Below are 17,379 nucleotides of genomic sequence, written 5' to 3'. Positions count from 1 at the left end.
CCATGAGCACGTGGGATCCCGCGTCTGTCGCCATGCAGAGGCAGTGCAGCATGGACGGCTCAGTCTGCCCGAAAACTAGGCGCATGGCCTCACAGAATTCTTTTAGTTGGGCAGAGGTACCTCTGGCTCCCAGAAACGCGGGGAGACACGGAGTCAAAACAGAAACAGGCTCTGAAGACAGAGGCCTAGAGCGTCAATGCTCTTCTCACGTCGCATTGTCCAAGCAAAGCGGTGAAGTCAAAGAACGTTTAGTCTTCCTCAACTTCTTCTTCTTGTGACCCTAATGTTCCAAGGACTTCGAATTGGATGAAGAAGAGTGGTGGTAGCTCGGAGAGTGGTCTCATGACCTTCCTCTTGAGCGAGACCAGGAGCGACAGAGTCTAGCACCAGGCCGCAATGAGCTTTAGGGACCGCTCTCTCAAAGCTTTTGGGTTCATAGCCCAGCACTCAGAGCTCGACCTGCGGTCATGTTCGTGCTCCATGCACCACAAACACGCAAGATGCAGACCTGTCACCGACATCATGCGGTGACAGGAGTCACATGGCTTAAAACGGGTCCTTTCTGACATCCTTGACACACCAAAAAGTGTCAAGAACTCAACAAAACAGTTGAAGTCAGTTAAAAAAAACAACTGAGTGCAGCTCTTCTCCAGATCTGCGCGTAGGCTGGCATGGAAAGAAAATAACTGCCGCCAGCATGCCGGGTGGCGCCTATATACGACCACAACGTCATCAGGGAGACCATGATGCAAGAGGAGTAGACCGACGCCACCAGACAGCACTCAAGGGTACTGCTCAAAGAAAAATCTCTGGATCCAGTCTGACACCTGGGAGAAATTCTAAGGTAAGGAGTCTACAACTAGAAGTCTCTAACAAATAGGCACATCAAGCTTGTTCTACTAGTTAAACACTGGATACCAGTCGATATCAGGAGCAAACACAAGGTTCTCTGTACTGTCCACAAAATCCTCTAGGGGAAAATCCCAAAAGAGATACAGAAATTAGCTTCACCCTCGACTCTGGAAACCTCCATCCATGAGCTTATACTGGAAAGATTTGTGTAAGCAAATGAAACCTGGAGGCAGTTCCCTGGGCCTATACGTCTAAGACTGTGGAAGGCTCTAAAGCCCTACTTGAGAATAGAAGCCAATTACTTGTGTTTCAAGGAACTCCTGAAAACTGTTCAAACTTGCATTCTAGCAACCTGGAGTACCAGAGACCGCAATCACAGTAAAATAGCTAGAGGCATTCAACCCACGTAATCAGACCATTGTAGTCTTTACTCTGATTCACTAACTACTGCAAAACTCCCAAAATATACGGTCAGCTTTGAGAAGGCCTGGGACAATAATAGCAGTGGCTTCAGGAAGAATATATACATTTTAAAATGCTGACATTTTTTCAAACTGACTAAAGTAATTCAATATAGCTTAAAATAAGGCATATCAGAACCCCGGCTGATTGGCATCTATATCACAATCTGGCCAAGGCATTGAATGATCTCACGCCATCCATCTGCAATAATAGCTAGCTTAACGTACGCTGACAACTCTGCCTTACGTTCAGACCCCCCAATTTGTCTGCAAAGATTCTTAACCAAATTATCCATCTAAAATGATGATAAAAGTTGAAAATGTAAAGAAAAACAAAATTGTGGTCTTCAAAAAACCATTGAAATGGGATTGTACATGGCTCTCAAAATAAAGAAAAAAAACTGAGGTGGTGTCTCAGCAATGTTGCTTGGGTATCATACTAAACACCAACCATGCGTGGAAGTGTCATTTAAAACCTAGACGTTCTCTGTTGGACTTAAGTTTAAAGGAGACTCAAGAGACTTTTTGGTGGTTGTGGAGTTTATGAATTGCTTAATGCTATTACAACAATGAGGTAGTTAACTCTAAAATATGAGGGCCACTGCACTTTTCTGAATAACTTAGCCACAAAACTCACTTTATTAGTTACTTTTTAAGAAGCATCTCTTCACTGTAGTCTTGGAATTGAAGCTGATGGCTCTTTCACCTTAGTTTAACAAACTTGTATGCACATTTTTAACTGCTGGGAAGTATATGTTGGTCTATTTTTCTATGTTGTTATGGGCCTAAAAGAAGGATCTTTACCATCACTCTGCACTAAACTGTTAAATTTAATAAGACTGAACGCTGGTAACTGGCAGGCCCCTTGCCCTGCCAGGCTTACAGCTTAAATCTTTTTGCAAAGTAATGGCTAGTTAATGTTCCTTTGGTAAGGCTCATCAAGAGAGTGCCACAAGTAATACAACTGTTCGTCCCTGCTCACGTAGACCAAGCTTGACATGCTTAGATTTGAACTTTCACGTAAAAGTGAAATACACATTCGTAAGACTTGCATTGTTTTACACTCTGATTACACAACCTGACGGGATTTGGTAACAATAAACAGTGGAACAAAGTCTACTAAGCACCTAATCTGCATTTGTCCTGTCCTGTATCCCCAAAGAGTGAAACTCTCCAGAATAATTTACAATAAAGCACGTATTTGGACATTAAAATCAGCAACATCTTTAGGTTTTTAGGGGGCCTCACATCGTAAATTCGGTCATGTATTTAGTTACAGCTGAATTACGGAAAACCAACAACGTGTCATGACTAATGGTCTTACAGATTTGTCTGTTACATAGAACTGACGAATTAGGCCAATTTCAGTCTTTGTTTAGAGATGTATATATATTTCGGCTACATTCAAAACATTAAACTCGATTGCCCCTTTAGAGCTTTCGTTTTAATGGCTGAATACAAGCTCTGATTATTGACATCATTTTATTGTTTGATATTTTTATATTGTATATGATACATTTTGTTTCAAAATACTAGAACTGTAATGCATGATAAATTATCTGCTTATTAAAAACTCTCTTTCAGGCTGCTGAGAATATACTACACCTCTTCAAAGAGGACCAAATAGTGAGCAACCAATTAGTAACAAAAAAACACAAAAGTGCTTGCGTAATGAATGCATTGACTCCTTCTGACATACCTGTTCAGACTTTAGTATATCCAGATGCTGCTCAAGTTCTTTCATTCGCTGCTGTGCACTAAGAACTAGCAGTGACTGATGTGATAGTTTCTCAGTCACCTGATGCAACTGATCCAAAAGAGACTGGTTTTCTTCAATAAGTTTACTATATGCTTGTTTTTCTTTATCTGTGGTCAGTAGCACACGAAGGGACCTATCTAAATCAGAACGATCTTCTTCATTGTTTTTTACTACTGTACCTGGATAAAATTGCGAGCTTACATTGGAAATAAAGAGGTCGGTTGACAGTATCTCTCTCTCTCTATCAATATCGTGGTTGCACGCTTTTTGGCACTCTAGAGTATTGTGACTGCTCACTTCCAGTTCGTTACATCTCATCAGCATGCTTTCTTTCTCCTGTTTTAAAAATGAAATGTTCTCATTCAATTGAACAATTTCACTGTGTTTTAGGTTCAACTGCTCAGTTAGATCTGAAAGCCTTACTGACAGTTCTAGTTTCTCGCGCTGAGCTATCTCAAGTTTTTCCATTAATTCCGTTGTGTCCTTTTCAACAACAACTCCGCCATCATCATTATCAGCTCTAAAGGCTGGGCTGTCTTTTAGGTCTTCAGGCACCATTTTCTTTATTTCGAACACTGCTTCTTGGTTTTTCTGCAAACGTTTCAGATCATCATTAAGGGCTTTCAGCTTGGATTCATATTCTGCTTCCTGCTTAATTTTACTCAGTTCTAGATCAGTCTTTACTTTATTAAGGCACGCATATTCTTCTTTCAACTCCTGATAGTTGACTTCAAAATTTTTCTCGGCAAAGGAAAATGTATTTCTTTGTCTCTTGATCTCCTCTTTAAGCTGAATGCCTTGTTTGCGGAGTTGTTCCTTTTCAACAGTAAGCTTTTCTATCTCTTTTTGCAATTCAATAGTATTGTCACTCGAGAAAACACTTCCAATTGAAATCAATGGTTCTTTCCTAGTTTCCAAAATATCTTGTTTAGGATTCTCTCTTGATGTCAAGTTTTCATCATTCAGAAGTCTATTATGCAACTTTAGCTCTGTACACTTTTCATTGAAATGCGCTTCTTGATTCTTTAGCTCCTTCTCTAGAAGCTCAACTTTAAGCTGAAGCTCCTGAACTTCATCCTCTAGAGAACCCTTTTCCTTTTCTCCTTTTCTAAGAATCTCTATCTCCTTCTGAAGTTCAAGTATTTGAAAGGACATTTCTTCAGATTTGGAATTTACAACAGATTGCTGCAAGTCATTTAGTTTTGAAATCTCTAGCAATAATTGATTTTGTTTAGTTATTAAAGAGTCATTTTCATACTGCATAGCATTCATTTGTTCTGTTAACTCTTTCTGTACACTGTCTAGCTGGTGCTTATACTGCCCAGCCAGGTTATCTTTTAGGTTTTCGATATTAGTTCTATGCTCTATTTCTAAATCCTCCTTAAGCTTAGACAGCTCTTCTTCATGGCTAAATAAAAGCTGTGTTCGCAGTCTCTCTAATTCAGCTTCCTGAGACTCCGCCATTCTGTCCAAAACAGCATCTTTCTCCCTTTCTAACATCTCCAGTTTTATTTTATAATTAGTAACCTCTGCCTCGTGTTTTGATTCTAAATCCTTGATGAACTCAGATGCTGAAGCAATTTGGACCTTTAAATCATCAATTGTATCCTGGAATTTGTCTGCTTCACTAAGTTTACCTTCTTTGTCAGCGATATTCTCTTTTGCTCTACGAATTTGCTCCCTCGCATACTCCAGCTCCTGAAGAAGGTCTTCAATCTTTATCTGCAAAGAAACCTTTTCAGACGACATTGTTTCAAGTTTCTGTGACAACTCTTGAGTAACTTTATCTCTCTGAAAATTAGCATCTTGCAGTTTTACATTCAGTTCATTGATGGCAGAATTCATTAAATTAACTTGTTCCTCGTTTAGGGCTTCGCTTGATGAATGTTCCAAACCTGTCTGTTTCTCCTCTTCTTTATGTTGGGCCATAATTTTACTAATTTCCAATAAATGCTGATTTACCAATTCTTGCTTCATCTGGACAATCTGCTGTCCATACATCTCATCTAATTCCGCTCGAAGCTGTTCCAGCTTTTTCTGCACTTCCATTTCAGTTTTTTGTGCAATCTTAATTTCTGCCAGACTGCCTTTATGATATTGTTTCTGAAGTGCTTCAACAGAGCCCATTAGCTGCTTTATTTCCTCAGACGATTGTCTTTCCTTTTGTCTGGAATTAGTTAGTTCTATTGTAAGATTGTAGGTCTCTTGGTTTTTGACAGTTATCTTTTCTTTTAATTCCTCTAGAGACCTGTTAGCAGCTAACAGGCTTTCTTTAAGCTGAAATACATTTTTTTCTTCTACTGTCAATGTTCTTTTTAATCCTTCAATGATTTCATCTCTTTCTAGTAGTTCCTTTTTGTAGCAGTTTTCAACTTCATTTGAACGCTCCACCTTAAAAAGTAATAAAACATTTTAAATCACTTTAGAAAACTTCAAACACTTACGAAGTAATCATAACTATGATAAAAGTTAACAAGTCAATCAGCTGTCATATAATGTATTTTCTATTCCAATGGAATTACTGTTCACCTTGATAAGCTGACTAATGAGCTCTAATAAGCAATAGGAGTTTTTTTCTTGAGGAACAATATTTTGTCAAATTAGAATGCCCCTGTCAACTCAAGATTTGAGTTACTCCATGCTGACATTAAACTGACAATTACACGTGTCTCTGTTATATGTTGTTGGTGCAGAGGATCTTAACCCAGTGTCATCAATCCATTCCCAGCTTTTTAGGAAATTCCAAGGATCTGCAGGTCAATGATATCAGAATGAACTTCCCATCTCGAGACGAGCACTGTATGCTTGAGGGCCATGACTATTACTTTCTGTGTTCCATGAGACAAGCCCAAGCATGTAAATCTGTTCCAGCTCAAACTAATAAAACAGATCACCAGAAGACTAGAACATGGACAGTCCTATCAAAAAGAATTTAAGATGCAAATAATTTATATCACCAATGTGTAAACAAGTGGCCTATCGCTTAAACCCAACTGCCTTGTGAACCTTACTTTTTGGCAAAAATATTGTAAACTGGAGCAATGTTGAAAAGACTCTTTCTGCCTTACATGATCAGCACCTTTCTTAAGTATCAACAGTGCAAACCATCCCTCCATTACTGCCGTAGGTATCATCATCACAAGGGGTAAGGCATTGTTACCCTGTCTTCAGAGTGCTTCCTTACCCTGCTCCTGATGTTATCAGGGAACATTTTTTCTACAGCTCATCAGTCAGGATGGAAGAGGAACATGTGGAGTACTATAAGGCAGTGTGCACCAAAACATTCATTACACTATTTCTGTTCAGGAGCTCTGACAATTAAAACAAAAGGTTGTGTGCGCGGCCTGCAGGCTGGAAAAGAATTTCTTTTTAATGGACTTTGTATTTTAAGACTATTTCTAGATTTGGCCAAGCACTGCAAGAACAAAAATAACATGATAAAAAGGAGTTCTCTCTTTCAGGATTGCATAACACCTCCTGAAAGGGCACATAAGAATGCAATAGCCACCACAAACATTAAGAGAGATATCACACAACAAATCACTGTTTTGCTGCAAAAGAAGCCTTTGTTCAACAGATAGGACCTATCTCGGCATATTCTTTTAAGTAACATGGGGGCCTTATTTTGTTTGAGTTTTCCTGTTCTTTTCACTGCTCTGTATGCCATGGTATGTGAATTACAACAGTACACTATTGAATCAGCCTCCATTTTGCAAATTTGTGCTACCTACTTACACATTTATTAAATGCTTTTTTTACAGTGTTTTTATTAATAAAGTGGTTCATGTCTTGTTGAAATATATTTTTATAATTCCCTTGTAATAAACGTCAATGAACAAGTGCCTGGTCCACTTTAAATTACACAATATAAATAAATATTATCTGTTTCAGTTCATCTAAAATGTACTATACTCTCTTCTAAACAGAAGCCATGCGTTTCTGTGATCATATTTCTGCTATACTCAGTGTTTGTCCTTTCAAGGGCAGATGCAGTGCCCCCCCCCCCACCTTCCAGGGCAATCAGAGTCCAGAAGCCATACCTGCAGAGCGCATTAAGTTTTTAGCAGCCCATTTTATGCTAGCAGACGTTCTTATTGACCTGAGCTTTTGTGAGAGACATTTGTCAGTGGCTGCTATCAACAAAAGACCTGGTGAGAATATGGGAAATTAACAAATCCTGTGATACCCTCTTAACATGCTTACATGCCAGTATTTCTCAAATGTATTGGTTAAACACACCCCACTGCCTAAAAAGCCATTTACTATACGATACAAGACTAAGGGGGTTATTACAACTTTGGAGTAGGTGTTAATCCGTCCCAAAAGTGACGGTAAAGTGACGGATATACCACCAGCCATATTATGAGTTCCATAGGATATAATGGACTTGTAATACGGCTGGTGGTATATCCGTCACTTTACCGTCACTTTTGGGACGGATTAACACCTCCTCCAAAGTTGTAATAACCCCCTAAATCTGAAAGTCAGGTGAACTGTGGTTACCGTATAGTATAGTATAGTATAGGAGCCTGCTCTGCACTTACTGAGTTTATGGCTGCTGATGTGATTGTTTTCCATCCCCAGTGGAATGATGTTGTTTTCCATGAGTGGACAGTAGTATGTTTAACCGCTGCTAAGGAAAAATTATTATGGTGCACATTTTGAACCCCAATTACTCTTTAGAAATAGATCAGGAAATCTAGAGAGTTAACAAGGCTAGCTACAACTTTAACTAAAGTGAAAGCATTTTTTTGCAAAATATCCTCAACTTAGCATAACTCCACTATAAATTAATAGTAGTCACAGTTCCACTATGTAGGTTGGGCAACCATAGAAACATCCACCTCAGACTATTTGGGGTTGAGATACAAATGTCAGTACATATTTAGGCTATCCTTTTTTCAGTGCTTATTTTCTGTGGATTTCAGTGGTGTTTTCTCTGTGTTTTACAAACATTTAGAAATTAGTGCTTATTGTTGTTTATTCAGCTTTCAGCCCCCCCACAATACACGAAACCTGTTGTTCCAGTGTCTACAAACATGTTTTTTTGTAGTGCATATTGATTTTAAGAGGCAAGTAATATAAGGTATGTAGCGTCTTCCCACTGGCAGTGAGTCCAATGAACTTGTGTTAGACTATTTTACGCACAGAAAGTCTGTGCATTGCACGGTCACAAATACTCACATCTCATTATTTCTCCCCAGTCACATGGTCAGCCTTATAGGATTACCAATGGAATATAAAGGCAAGAGTGTTATGTTCACATGTTTTATTAAACAAAATCCAGGACACAGTTTGGAGCCATTCACCTACTCCATACTAAATATCATGACATTGCAGAGGTGGTCAACCCTGCCAACATCATAGTATCTTGTTAAACTTTTAAAGTTTGGACAGCACCAGATGGTTTGCAGGCCTGCATTCTAAGGCACCTTGATGCTTTAAGAATGCTCACTACCGTTTTCTGCACTATTTGACTGACTACATTAGGGTGGTGCTGCTCTTGTCTGGACATTCATAGCTGCCATGTGTCCCCATGGCAAATGCGTCAATATAAGTCAGTCCTGACATGTTAGCACATATCACATTAAATTCTGGGACTCAAACTTTTGCTGTTATCATTTCAACTATGGACTGAAAAACCCCAGCAGTAATGTGAAGTTGGTAAAAAAGACAGGATTGGCTGAAGGTATCTCAGGCAACAATGGCACACCTTGGGGCTGTGAATTTAGTATGTGGCAAGATCTGTTCTTACGTATTCATCACTATCCCATGTGCACATGGACAGTACTCTTTTTACAGGTACCTGCCACTACAAATTGCACTAAGTAGTTAAAGCCTGGAGTGTTTGACAGTTGATCTGTTACCAATAATAACTTGTTAGAAAAAAGGGGTAATGTGTCAAAGGGTTTTTACCCATTCTGTGTCTGTGGGTAAATGTGATAATATATATTGGCCAAGATTCTTATGAGCCACCCATTTCACCAATCAGTAAAAGAATTAAACACTGCCAAAAGATCACATTATTTTAATGTATCCAGATTCTTTACAGTGTATACAATTATTAGTTCAGACTTAAACATGTTCCTGAACTGTACACCTTTACACCAAACCCACAAAACTGGAGGAAACAAGGGACAAAAGCAAAAATATTGTAATGACATTTCTAAAAAAAAAAAAAAACTCAAACAGAATAATCTCAGACCAATCTTTTTTGCTGCTACTTTGAATAAGAAATAATTACTGTGTTGCTCTCATAAGGAAAAATACAAATGTATCACTCTCTCTGACTTTCCTTTTTTTTTAATGGCATTTTAGTTTGTGGGTGTGCAGGGGTTTATCAGTGCTTATATATTTAAACTAAAGTGGGATATTTTTATTTGGTTGGGTTTTATCCCTTATTGTAAGTTCAAACCTAAAACAGGATAGCCCACATATATTTTAGCCATTTTCCTGAATTTGCACACCCTGCGACCCATCTGCAGTCTTGTTAAAATGTTTATTGATTTCTCTGAGATTTCTAACCATAACTCCTCCTCATATGTTAATATTTGTTATATTGTTCCCCTCTATACCTTTACTGATGCACTGAATGTCATTTCTAGACCTTTTACAGATCACCAGCTGTTTAAGCTCCAATAGTTGTAGCAAGCGTCCTGGGTGCAATACCGGATGGCTGAAATCCATCTTTTTAGTAATCTTGCATTCACATGTTTGCTCAAATTCCTTTGATGTACCCACAATGATACAGTGCATTTAATCTGCATCTCGATCAAGCAGCAAATTTAGGTTGAGTAAATTCACAATCTTAAAACTGTGGGTGGGGATATGAAGCTATTGCCCATTTCAGATGTGCATAGTCCCATTTTCGACCAGTGAACTGCCAAAGAGATGTTCTTTTTTTAAAAAATTATCTTGAAAAGAAAAATCCTTTGTATCCAGAGGTTGCTTCTCCCTAAATTCAGCAATAATTTATTTTTAATTTCAAGACCAAAGCCTGCTCGTAGTTGTATGGCAAACCTAAAACACTGAACGTGGCACGGCTAGAACAAGGCCAACTATTAATGTTATGGCCAATGTAATACCCTTTAAAGTGGCACAGGCCTTCCATTAATTTTCCATTTAAGGTGATTCATGGCATGTTCTGAAATAGCAATTAGCAAGCACTGTCATGATTTTAATAGTCTGGAGAGAACTTTCATACTGCTACTGATAATACTACTAATTTAAAACACTTCTAGACTAAATCCAGCTCACTCCATTTAAGAAACCATCATTTAACAAGGGTAGAATGGTACATGGTGATTAAGGATAACAGGGCCAAGTACAGATCCCTAAATATTTGATTTGTCCTCATCCTACTGAAAATCGTATGCCTGCTTAAGGTTTGAGGCTGGCATGGCATGTTTAGTGCACAGCTGCCCTGCACAATGTAGTTAATTTAAGTGTAGATAAAAATATTGGATTTCAAAGGTAACTCCACCCAGCAGGTGCCCAATAAGGCCAGCTATTGATGAGCACAATGTTTGGATGCCATGGCCAAAACTGATAAATCAAATGTTATCACTACATGATCTTTTTCAATTCAATTTTTAAATTTGATAATAAGTATAGCTACAAGTAGGGACAATACCTCTCGGCTGGCATATAGGCAAGCATTTCAGGCAGCACTGAGTTCTGTAAATAGACAAGACATGAACAACGAAGGCAAGGCGCAGAACATATTAAAATACAAAGAGGACAACCTAGGACATTACAATTAGATGAGCACAAATGTGGTCTAGAAAAGAGAACAACATAATTCCATACACCTCCTTCAGTCTAATAAAAAAAGGCAATACAGTCACACACTCATAAAATGTAAAAGAGTACTGTGAAACACTTTCAGATGCCACGCGTGTTCAATGTTTTATACCTCTATTGCCTGATGGTATTTAATTCTATCTTGCAGAACTGTTATTTGTTTTTGGTATTCTTCATTATGTCTCTCATAGCTCTTTATTTGCAGAGCTTGCTCGTCAAGTTGCTGTTGATGAGTGAGGATTTGCTGTTTGGCATGCAGTAAATCAGCAGCTGTAGAAGTGTGACTGGTATTCCTTAGTGTTTCGCCAGCCTGCAACTTTATGCAAAAAAAAGAAGAAACGTGAGCATATTTAAGTAATGCATAGGAAACAAAGACTTTGGTGTTTCTCGACAGCAAGATGCTGTTTAGCTCCTTAAATAACATTTCCACAGTGTTGAATAACCCTAGTGATGTTCTGATTTAATTTGAGCATCTGTTACAATTACTGTTCAAATGCACAGAATGTTTTTAAATGGAATTCCTCTGCAATGCATTACCTTGAAAACAGGTTTTCACTTGATTAGACCCCAAACCTCATTTTACCCAGACTTACATTAGTACATGCAACAACCCGTGACAAATAAAGCTAACGTTATTCATACGATAACTTCTTTCCTCTAGCCACATAAGATTTTACATATCATTAAGTTGTGACTACTCTAACATCTATTTGAAGGAAAGGAAACTGCTGTTAGTTTCACAACTATGCATGTCAGTCTGCGCACACGAGTGCACCATACAGGTCAAGAACCTTTCCACGCATGTATGCGTCATTACGGAGTTCTGCTCGCTACCGATAAAGAAAATAATCAAATTCAAATCGTTATGTATTGTACACAGGCTGAAGTATTCAACAGGTACACATTCTCCAGCATGTCATTACTCCACGTGGTGTCTCAAGAGTGTTAAGGTCTCGAGGTTCCCAGAATTAAGAGAGAAATAGAAGGAGGTTGCTTATTTGCATATCGTGCCGCCACAATGTGGAACACTCGCTCAGTTCGCCTCAGATCTAATATCAATCTTCTAAGCTTCAGTAAACAACTAAAAACACATCTCTTTGCATATGTTGGATGGTAGCTTCATGTAACTTCGTGTTTTCACATTGCTTCATCTATCAGCGCTGGGAAGCTCGTTCATGGGTAGCTATTCACGCTTTACAAGATGAGTTAACATTATCATCACCAGTTCCCTTCCAGAAAAAAGAGCCGACTGGTGTGTGTTTTTGGCCCTTGGTTGAGGCGTCAGTTAGAGGGCATGATAACAGAGAAGGGCCTTTGGAAAAAAGACTACTGGAGTAACCATCAAGATAAATGTATCCTTCTTTTACATCCTGGCTCCTTCCTATTATCAACTTAAGGGTAGATTCCAGAGAAATTGAGAATCACAAAGGGAAGAGGAAGTGAAGAGGACACTTGGCACCACAGGCCACATTAAATACGTTGCAGAGATGTTTTGGGAAAATCCTGCATTGCTCTGTGAATATGACTCAGATGCTAAATGGGCAGAATGAGTGTATGTTGGTCTTCAAAGAAGTCCAGCATTTGTTGTTGAGAAATACAAGGTTGAAGAATGTCGCAGGTTTCTTTAGTCCTGGTAAAATGTGCTTGGACACAGCCTCACCAGACTTTGGAATGTATCACTGCTTGCCAAATAAATAATCGTAAAAAGGTTGGTCAGAGGAACACAGGTAGCAACAGTGTAATTTGAGCCTGATATACTTAATTAGAGGAAAATCCAACAGTACTTTTTAGACATCCTGTCCATATAGATAAATGAGGAATGGTCCTGATGTACAAAAAGGCTTTCAACTCATGTAAGCACGTGGCTTATGATATGGCTGCCACAAAAAAAGACATCTTCCATGAAAGAAGTTTTAAATCACAAGGCCAACGTTCAAAAGGTTGATGCCTGAGCCAGGTTCTGACACCAATAGGCATGTTGATACAGAACCTGGAAGAAACTGATACATTAGGCTTCTCAGGATAGCTTCTGACAGCCTCTTTATACATGAATGCAACAGGTAATGTTTGCAGGTATCTATCCGCACCCCCACCCAGCGAGGATATTCAAGATCTTTATTCACTGAATGGATGAACAAACTGAGTCAAGTGGCAGAATGTCAATCATTTACTCTTGTATATAATTCTGGTTGGGAACTTACTAGTAGCCATCACAAAGTCTGCGAACAGACCTGGATGTGCAATGGCTCTTCAGGGACAATATGGTTAGGATGAGCTGTGATAAGGAAAGGGGCAACCAAACGGGGATGACTGAGTTTCCTGATCTCAAACAGAGTGGGAAGTAAAGCATACATGAGTGTTTCTATAAAATTCCTTTTCAAGCTGTTCCCTAGGAATCTGAGTGATATTTATCATTGAGGCGAGGAGCAATAGCATCTATCTTTAGAAGACCATAGGCATCAATTGCGGTATTGAAAAATTCCTGCAGACATTCACTTTGATGTGCCATACGAAAATGCCTGCATGAGTTGCCCACTTTGAAGCTGTCTGAAATGTGGGAGACTATAAGGAATATGCTGTGCTACAAAACCCAATGGCACAGAGGCACAGTCAGAAAAGACTTTCAGCTCAAACACATTTATGTCAAAAGATGAATCTGACCTATCCCACAAGCCATTAATGGAACTAACCACAATGTATCCCCAAGCCTATACTCAAGAGTCAATGGCGATCTGAAGTTTAGTACCGTATGTGCAAAAGTGACACCACCATGAAAGGTAGCACCAGTCCACCCACACAGGATTGAACATATAATAGCCGGACTTTGATGTGTTTAAACTGACTATCCTGCAGATGGTGTTCCACCAAACACCTAACTGCACAAAACAAGTGTGAAACCAACCTGAGCAAAATTCTGCAGATTCACATTGAAGACGTGCAAGGTGGATTGAAGCCAGAAACCTTTGCACCGTATTAAGGATTAGAGGGTGTTGCATTCCAGCATGTTTTCTGTGAGTGGTATCAGTGCAAGTGGAAGGGGCACTAAGAGCTGCTCTACTTCTTGCAGACATTCTAAGGAAGCTTACTGGGGAAATCGCCAATGAAAGCAAGTGTGAGAAGTGTAGAACACAGGCATTTTCACCACAGAAAGGGCAATGCATTAGATAAACCCTTCCTTAACTGGTGTGGTGCTGACTGCCTCTTATGGTGCTGAGGATGACAGCTGATCCATGAGAACGTCATCAAGTCTTTTTGATATCAGTTAAACACAGAGGATCAGATCTGACCTAAATCTCCACTACTTCAAATAACTGAAACCCCTTCTTTAGCAGGAAGAAGGGTGGTAAACTCAGCTGTTCCACTCGAGTTTTGCAGCACAATTTGGCAGTGGCCATACACATCTATTAATGGAGGACAAAATTATTCAGGAACGCAAACAAATGCTTCTCTCTAAAGGGAAGTTCAAAACCTTTGTCCTTGGCTTCTGGCTTAAGGTCTAAGGACTTAAGGTAAGGTTGCTAGTGCATGGCCATTATGATGATCTTAGCAACAGTCCCAATGAGGATGGGGGACATTTTTTGGTCCACAGCTTTAAAATCCCAATTGGACATGAACAATATACTCCTGAGCATTGTCCATATAGCACTGGTATTACCTTGTTGCATGGAGAGATATGACAGTGGCACATTTTCATAACATATGTCTCCAGAAACCTCTAGGTCTATAGGTCAGAGGATAACATGCTCTTCAGCCTGATTGATGGTTACAAAGCCAGAGAAGGATTTGATGGAGTTTTTTTCTGTCACTAGTACACAGACATGCTCATTCTCTAGCTAAAGAAACATACGCCTCAATGGACAGTGAATACAAAGCCTTGGTTGTGGTGTCATTGTAGCCTCTGACAGGATTCACATCTTGTGACTGTGGTAACAGTGCTCAGTTCAATGTTTGGCCTGGGGGGTGGATCCAAAATGGTATTATCCCTCATTGCATCCATGAAGGAACAATCCCAACCACCTGTTGAAAAGTGATCAGTCAGAGTGCCAAAGCAGCACCACCGCTGATGGAATTGTAACAGAACTGAGTAGAGAAGAGTTGTGTGGTCTCGCAAGACTTTGCTCTTAAGAAGGATTCCCAGCTGAGGACCAAGAACAGCTTAAAAGTAAATCCTGCACTCGTGTCAGAGGAAAACAGGGAGGAATTGATTAGCTTCTAGTCCAGCTTCTCCTGGTTCAATGGATCAGAGAGACTGGCCTGTCTGCTATAGAGTTCACAACTCTTGAGGAGGGTCCAGGCAATGGAAGAGAACACATAGGGGAGAGTCTAAATGAGAGAGTCCTTTGAAGATGCACCAGTGATAGCTCAAGTGACTCTTGACTACCTCGGGACTGCAGTGATGAGACCTGTATTAATTCAAATTCCTCTAATATCTGGATTGGCAAGTGGGGTGGGTGAGGTCAAGTACTTCTTTGTGTGGTGCATCTCCAATGTCAGGACTAATGTGGCTGGCTACACTGAGAAGCAAGACCAGTGAGGGCCAGTCACCCTCAGTGCCTCAGCTTTTTTTGCCTCCTGTTGCAATTTAGGGGTAGGGACAGACTGACACTGTGCCTAAACATTGGGCAAAATAGGCAACCTGCACTTTTTCGAGCAGTGAGTCTTGCCACTTGTGTGTGCTCTTGTAAACTGCCATCTGTGCAGTTAAGTAGCTGGGTTTAACTACACGGTTTAGTCAAAAGTTAGACTTACTTTGTCAGGCTGGCACAGAAAAGAGGCCGGTGACAGGGTTTGGTCTTGATGCGCCAGTGTAAGTTTCTGAAGAGAACTGAGACTTATAACAATGTGTTGGATAAGCACAGAAGAACTGTACACAGCTGCTCCTGAACTATGTATGAGCAGGGTTCAAGTCATACTCACATGCTGCTACATAATTCCTACCCACTGAGCTAAACAATGAAAACATTGTTAAGGTACTTGTAAAACATCCCACAAATGCGAAATATTTCCTTCCTGCATAATACCTTACGATGAAAACGAAGGCCCTCATTACGACTTCAGCGATCTTTACGTAAGACCGCCATAGCTGCTGGCGGTCTTAAGACTGTCCGATTACGATTGATTTCAGAATTCCGCCTGTGGGGGTGGGGGTAGGGGTGGCTCCAGGGGGTTGTGTGAGTGTGTGTGTGAATGTTGTGAATGCAGGGGGAGGAGAGGGGGTTTGTGTGTGTGTGTGTGTGCGTGTTTATGGGCTGGGTGAGGGGTGTGTGTGGATGGGGTGGCAGGGTGTGAGTGTGGATGGGATTGGGGTGTGTGTTTGTGGATGGAGTGGGGGATGTGTGTTTGTGTATGTATGTTAGTGTGAATGGGGGTGTATGACGTAAGTGCATGGGTAAGTGGGGGGGGGTGTTTGTGTGTGGGAGTATGTGGGTGCATGTGTGCAGGTATGTGGACGTGTATGCAGGAGTATCCCAGTGACAGGAATGCAGATTCCTGCCGCCAGGATACCAGACCGCCAGCTTTTTCTGGCAGTGCGACCGGCAGCTTTTTCTGGTCGGTACGACCACTAGAAAAATGCTGGTGGTATTCTACAGGGAGTGCAGAATTATTAGGCAAGTTGTATTTTTGAGGATTAATTTTATTATTGAACAACAACCATGTTCTCAATGAACCCAAAAAACTCATTAATATCAAAGCTGAATATTTTTGGAAGTAGTTTTTAGTTTGTTTTTAGTTTTAGCTATGTTAGGGGGATATCTGTGTGTGCAGGTGACTATTACTGTGCATAATTATTAGGCAACTTAACAAAAAAAATATATACCCATTTCAATTATTTATTATTACCAGTGAAACCAATATAACATCTCAACATTCACAAATATACATTTCTGACATTCAAAAACAAAACAAAAACAAATCAGTGACCAATATAGCCACCTTTCTTTGCAAGGACACTCAAAAGCCTGCCATCCATGGATTCTGTCAGTGTTTTGATCTGTTCACCATCAACATTGCGTGCAGCAGCAACCACAGCCTCCCAGACACTGTTCAGAGAGGTGTACTGTTTTCCCTCCTTGTAAATCTCACATTTGATGATGGACCACAGGTTCTCAATGGGGTTCAGATCAGGTGAACAAGGAGGCCATGTCATTAGATTTCCTTCTTTTATACCCTTTCTTGCCAGCCACGCTGTGGAGTACTTGGACGCGTGTGATGGAGCATTGTCCTGCATGAGAATCATGTTTTTCTTGAAGGATGCAGACTTCTTCCTGTACCACTGCTTGAAGAAGGTGTCTTCCAGGAACTGGCAGTAGGACTGGGAGTTGAGCTTGACTCCATCCTCAACCCGAAAAAGCCCCTCAAGCTCATCTTTGATGATACCAGCCCAAACCAGTACTCCACCTCCACCTTGCTGGCGTCTGAGTCGGACTGGAGCTCTCTGCCCTTTACCAATCCAGCCACGGGCCCATCCATCTGGCCCATCAAGACTCACTCTCATTTCATCAG

The 17,379-nt window shown here is 40.2% G+C and overlaps 1 protein-coding gene across 9 annotated transcripts in view; it reads right to left on the bottom strand.

The window, feature by feature from the left end:
- The window catches only part of AKAP9 (A-kinase anchoring protein 9), a 969,300-nt gene that overhangs the window by 773,855 nt on the left and 178,066 nt on the right, over nucleotides 1-17,379 (bottom strand). For 8 of the 9 annotated variants that reach the window (XM_069211620.1, XM_069211621.1, XM_069211624.1 and 5 more), the window contains 2 exons: nucleotides 10,988-11,191; nucleotides 3,013-5,463 (listed from right to left, as the gene is read on the bottom strand). In XM_069211620.1, the coding sequence (XP_069067721.1) occupies nucleotides 3,013-5,463; nucleotides 10,988-11,191 (2,655 nt within the window). The remainder of the gene's footprint in view (nucleotides 1-3,012; nucleotides 5,464-10,987; nucleotides 11,192-17,379) is intronic. The other variant, XM_069211622.1, reaches the window with a different exon arrangement.

Source organism: Pleurodeles waltl, chromosome 10 (assembly GCF_031143425.1).
Source record: "Pleurodeles waltl isolate 20211129_DDA chromosome 10, aPleWal1.hap1.20221129, whole genome shotgun sequence".
Lineage (NCBI taxonomy): Eukaryota > Metazoa > Chordata > Amphibia > Caudata > Salamandridae > Pleurodeles > Pleurodeles waltl.
The sequence above is the reverse complement of the archived record's forward strand: the minus strand, read 5'-3'. Positions and strand labels throughout refer to the sequence as shown.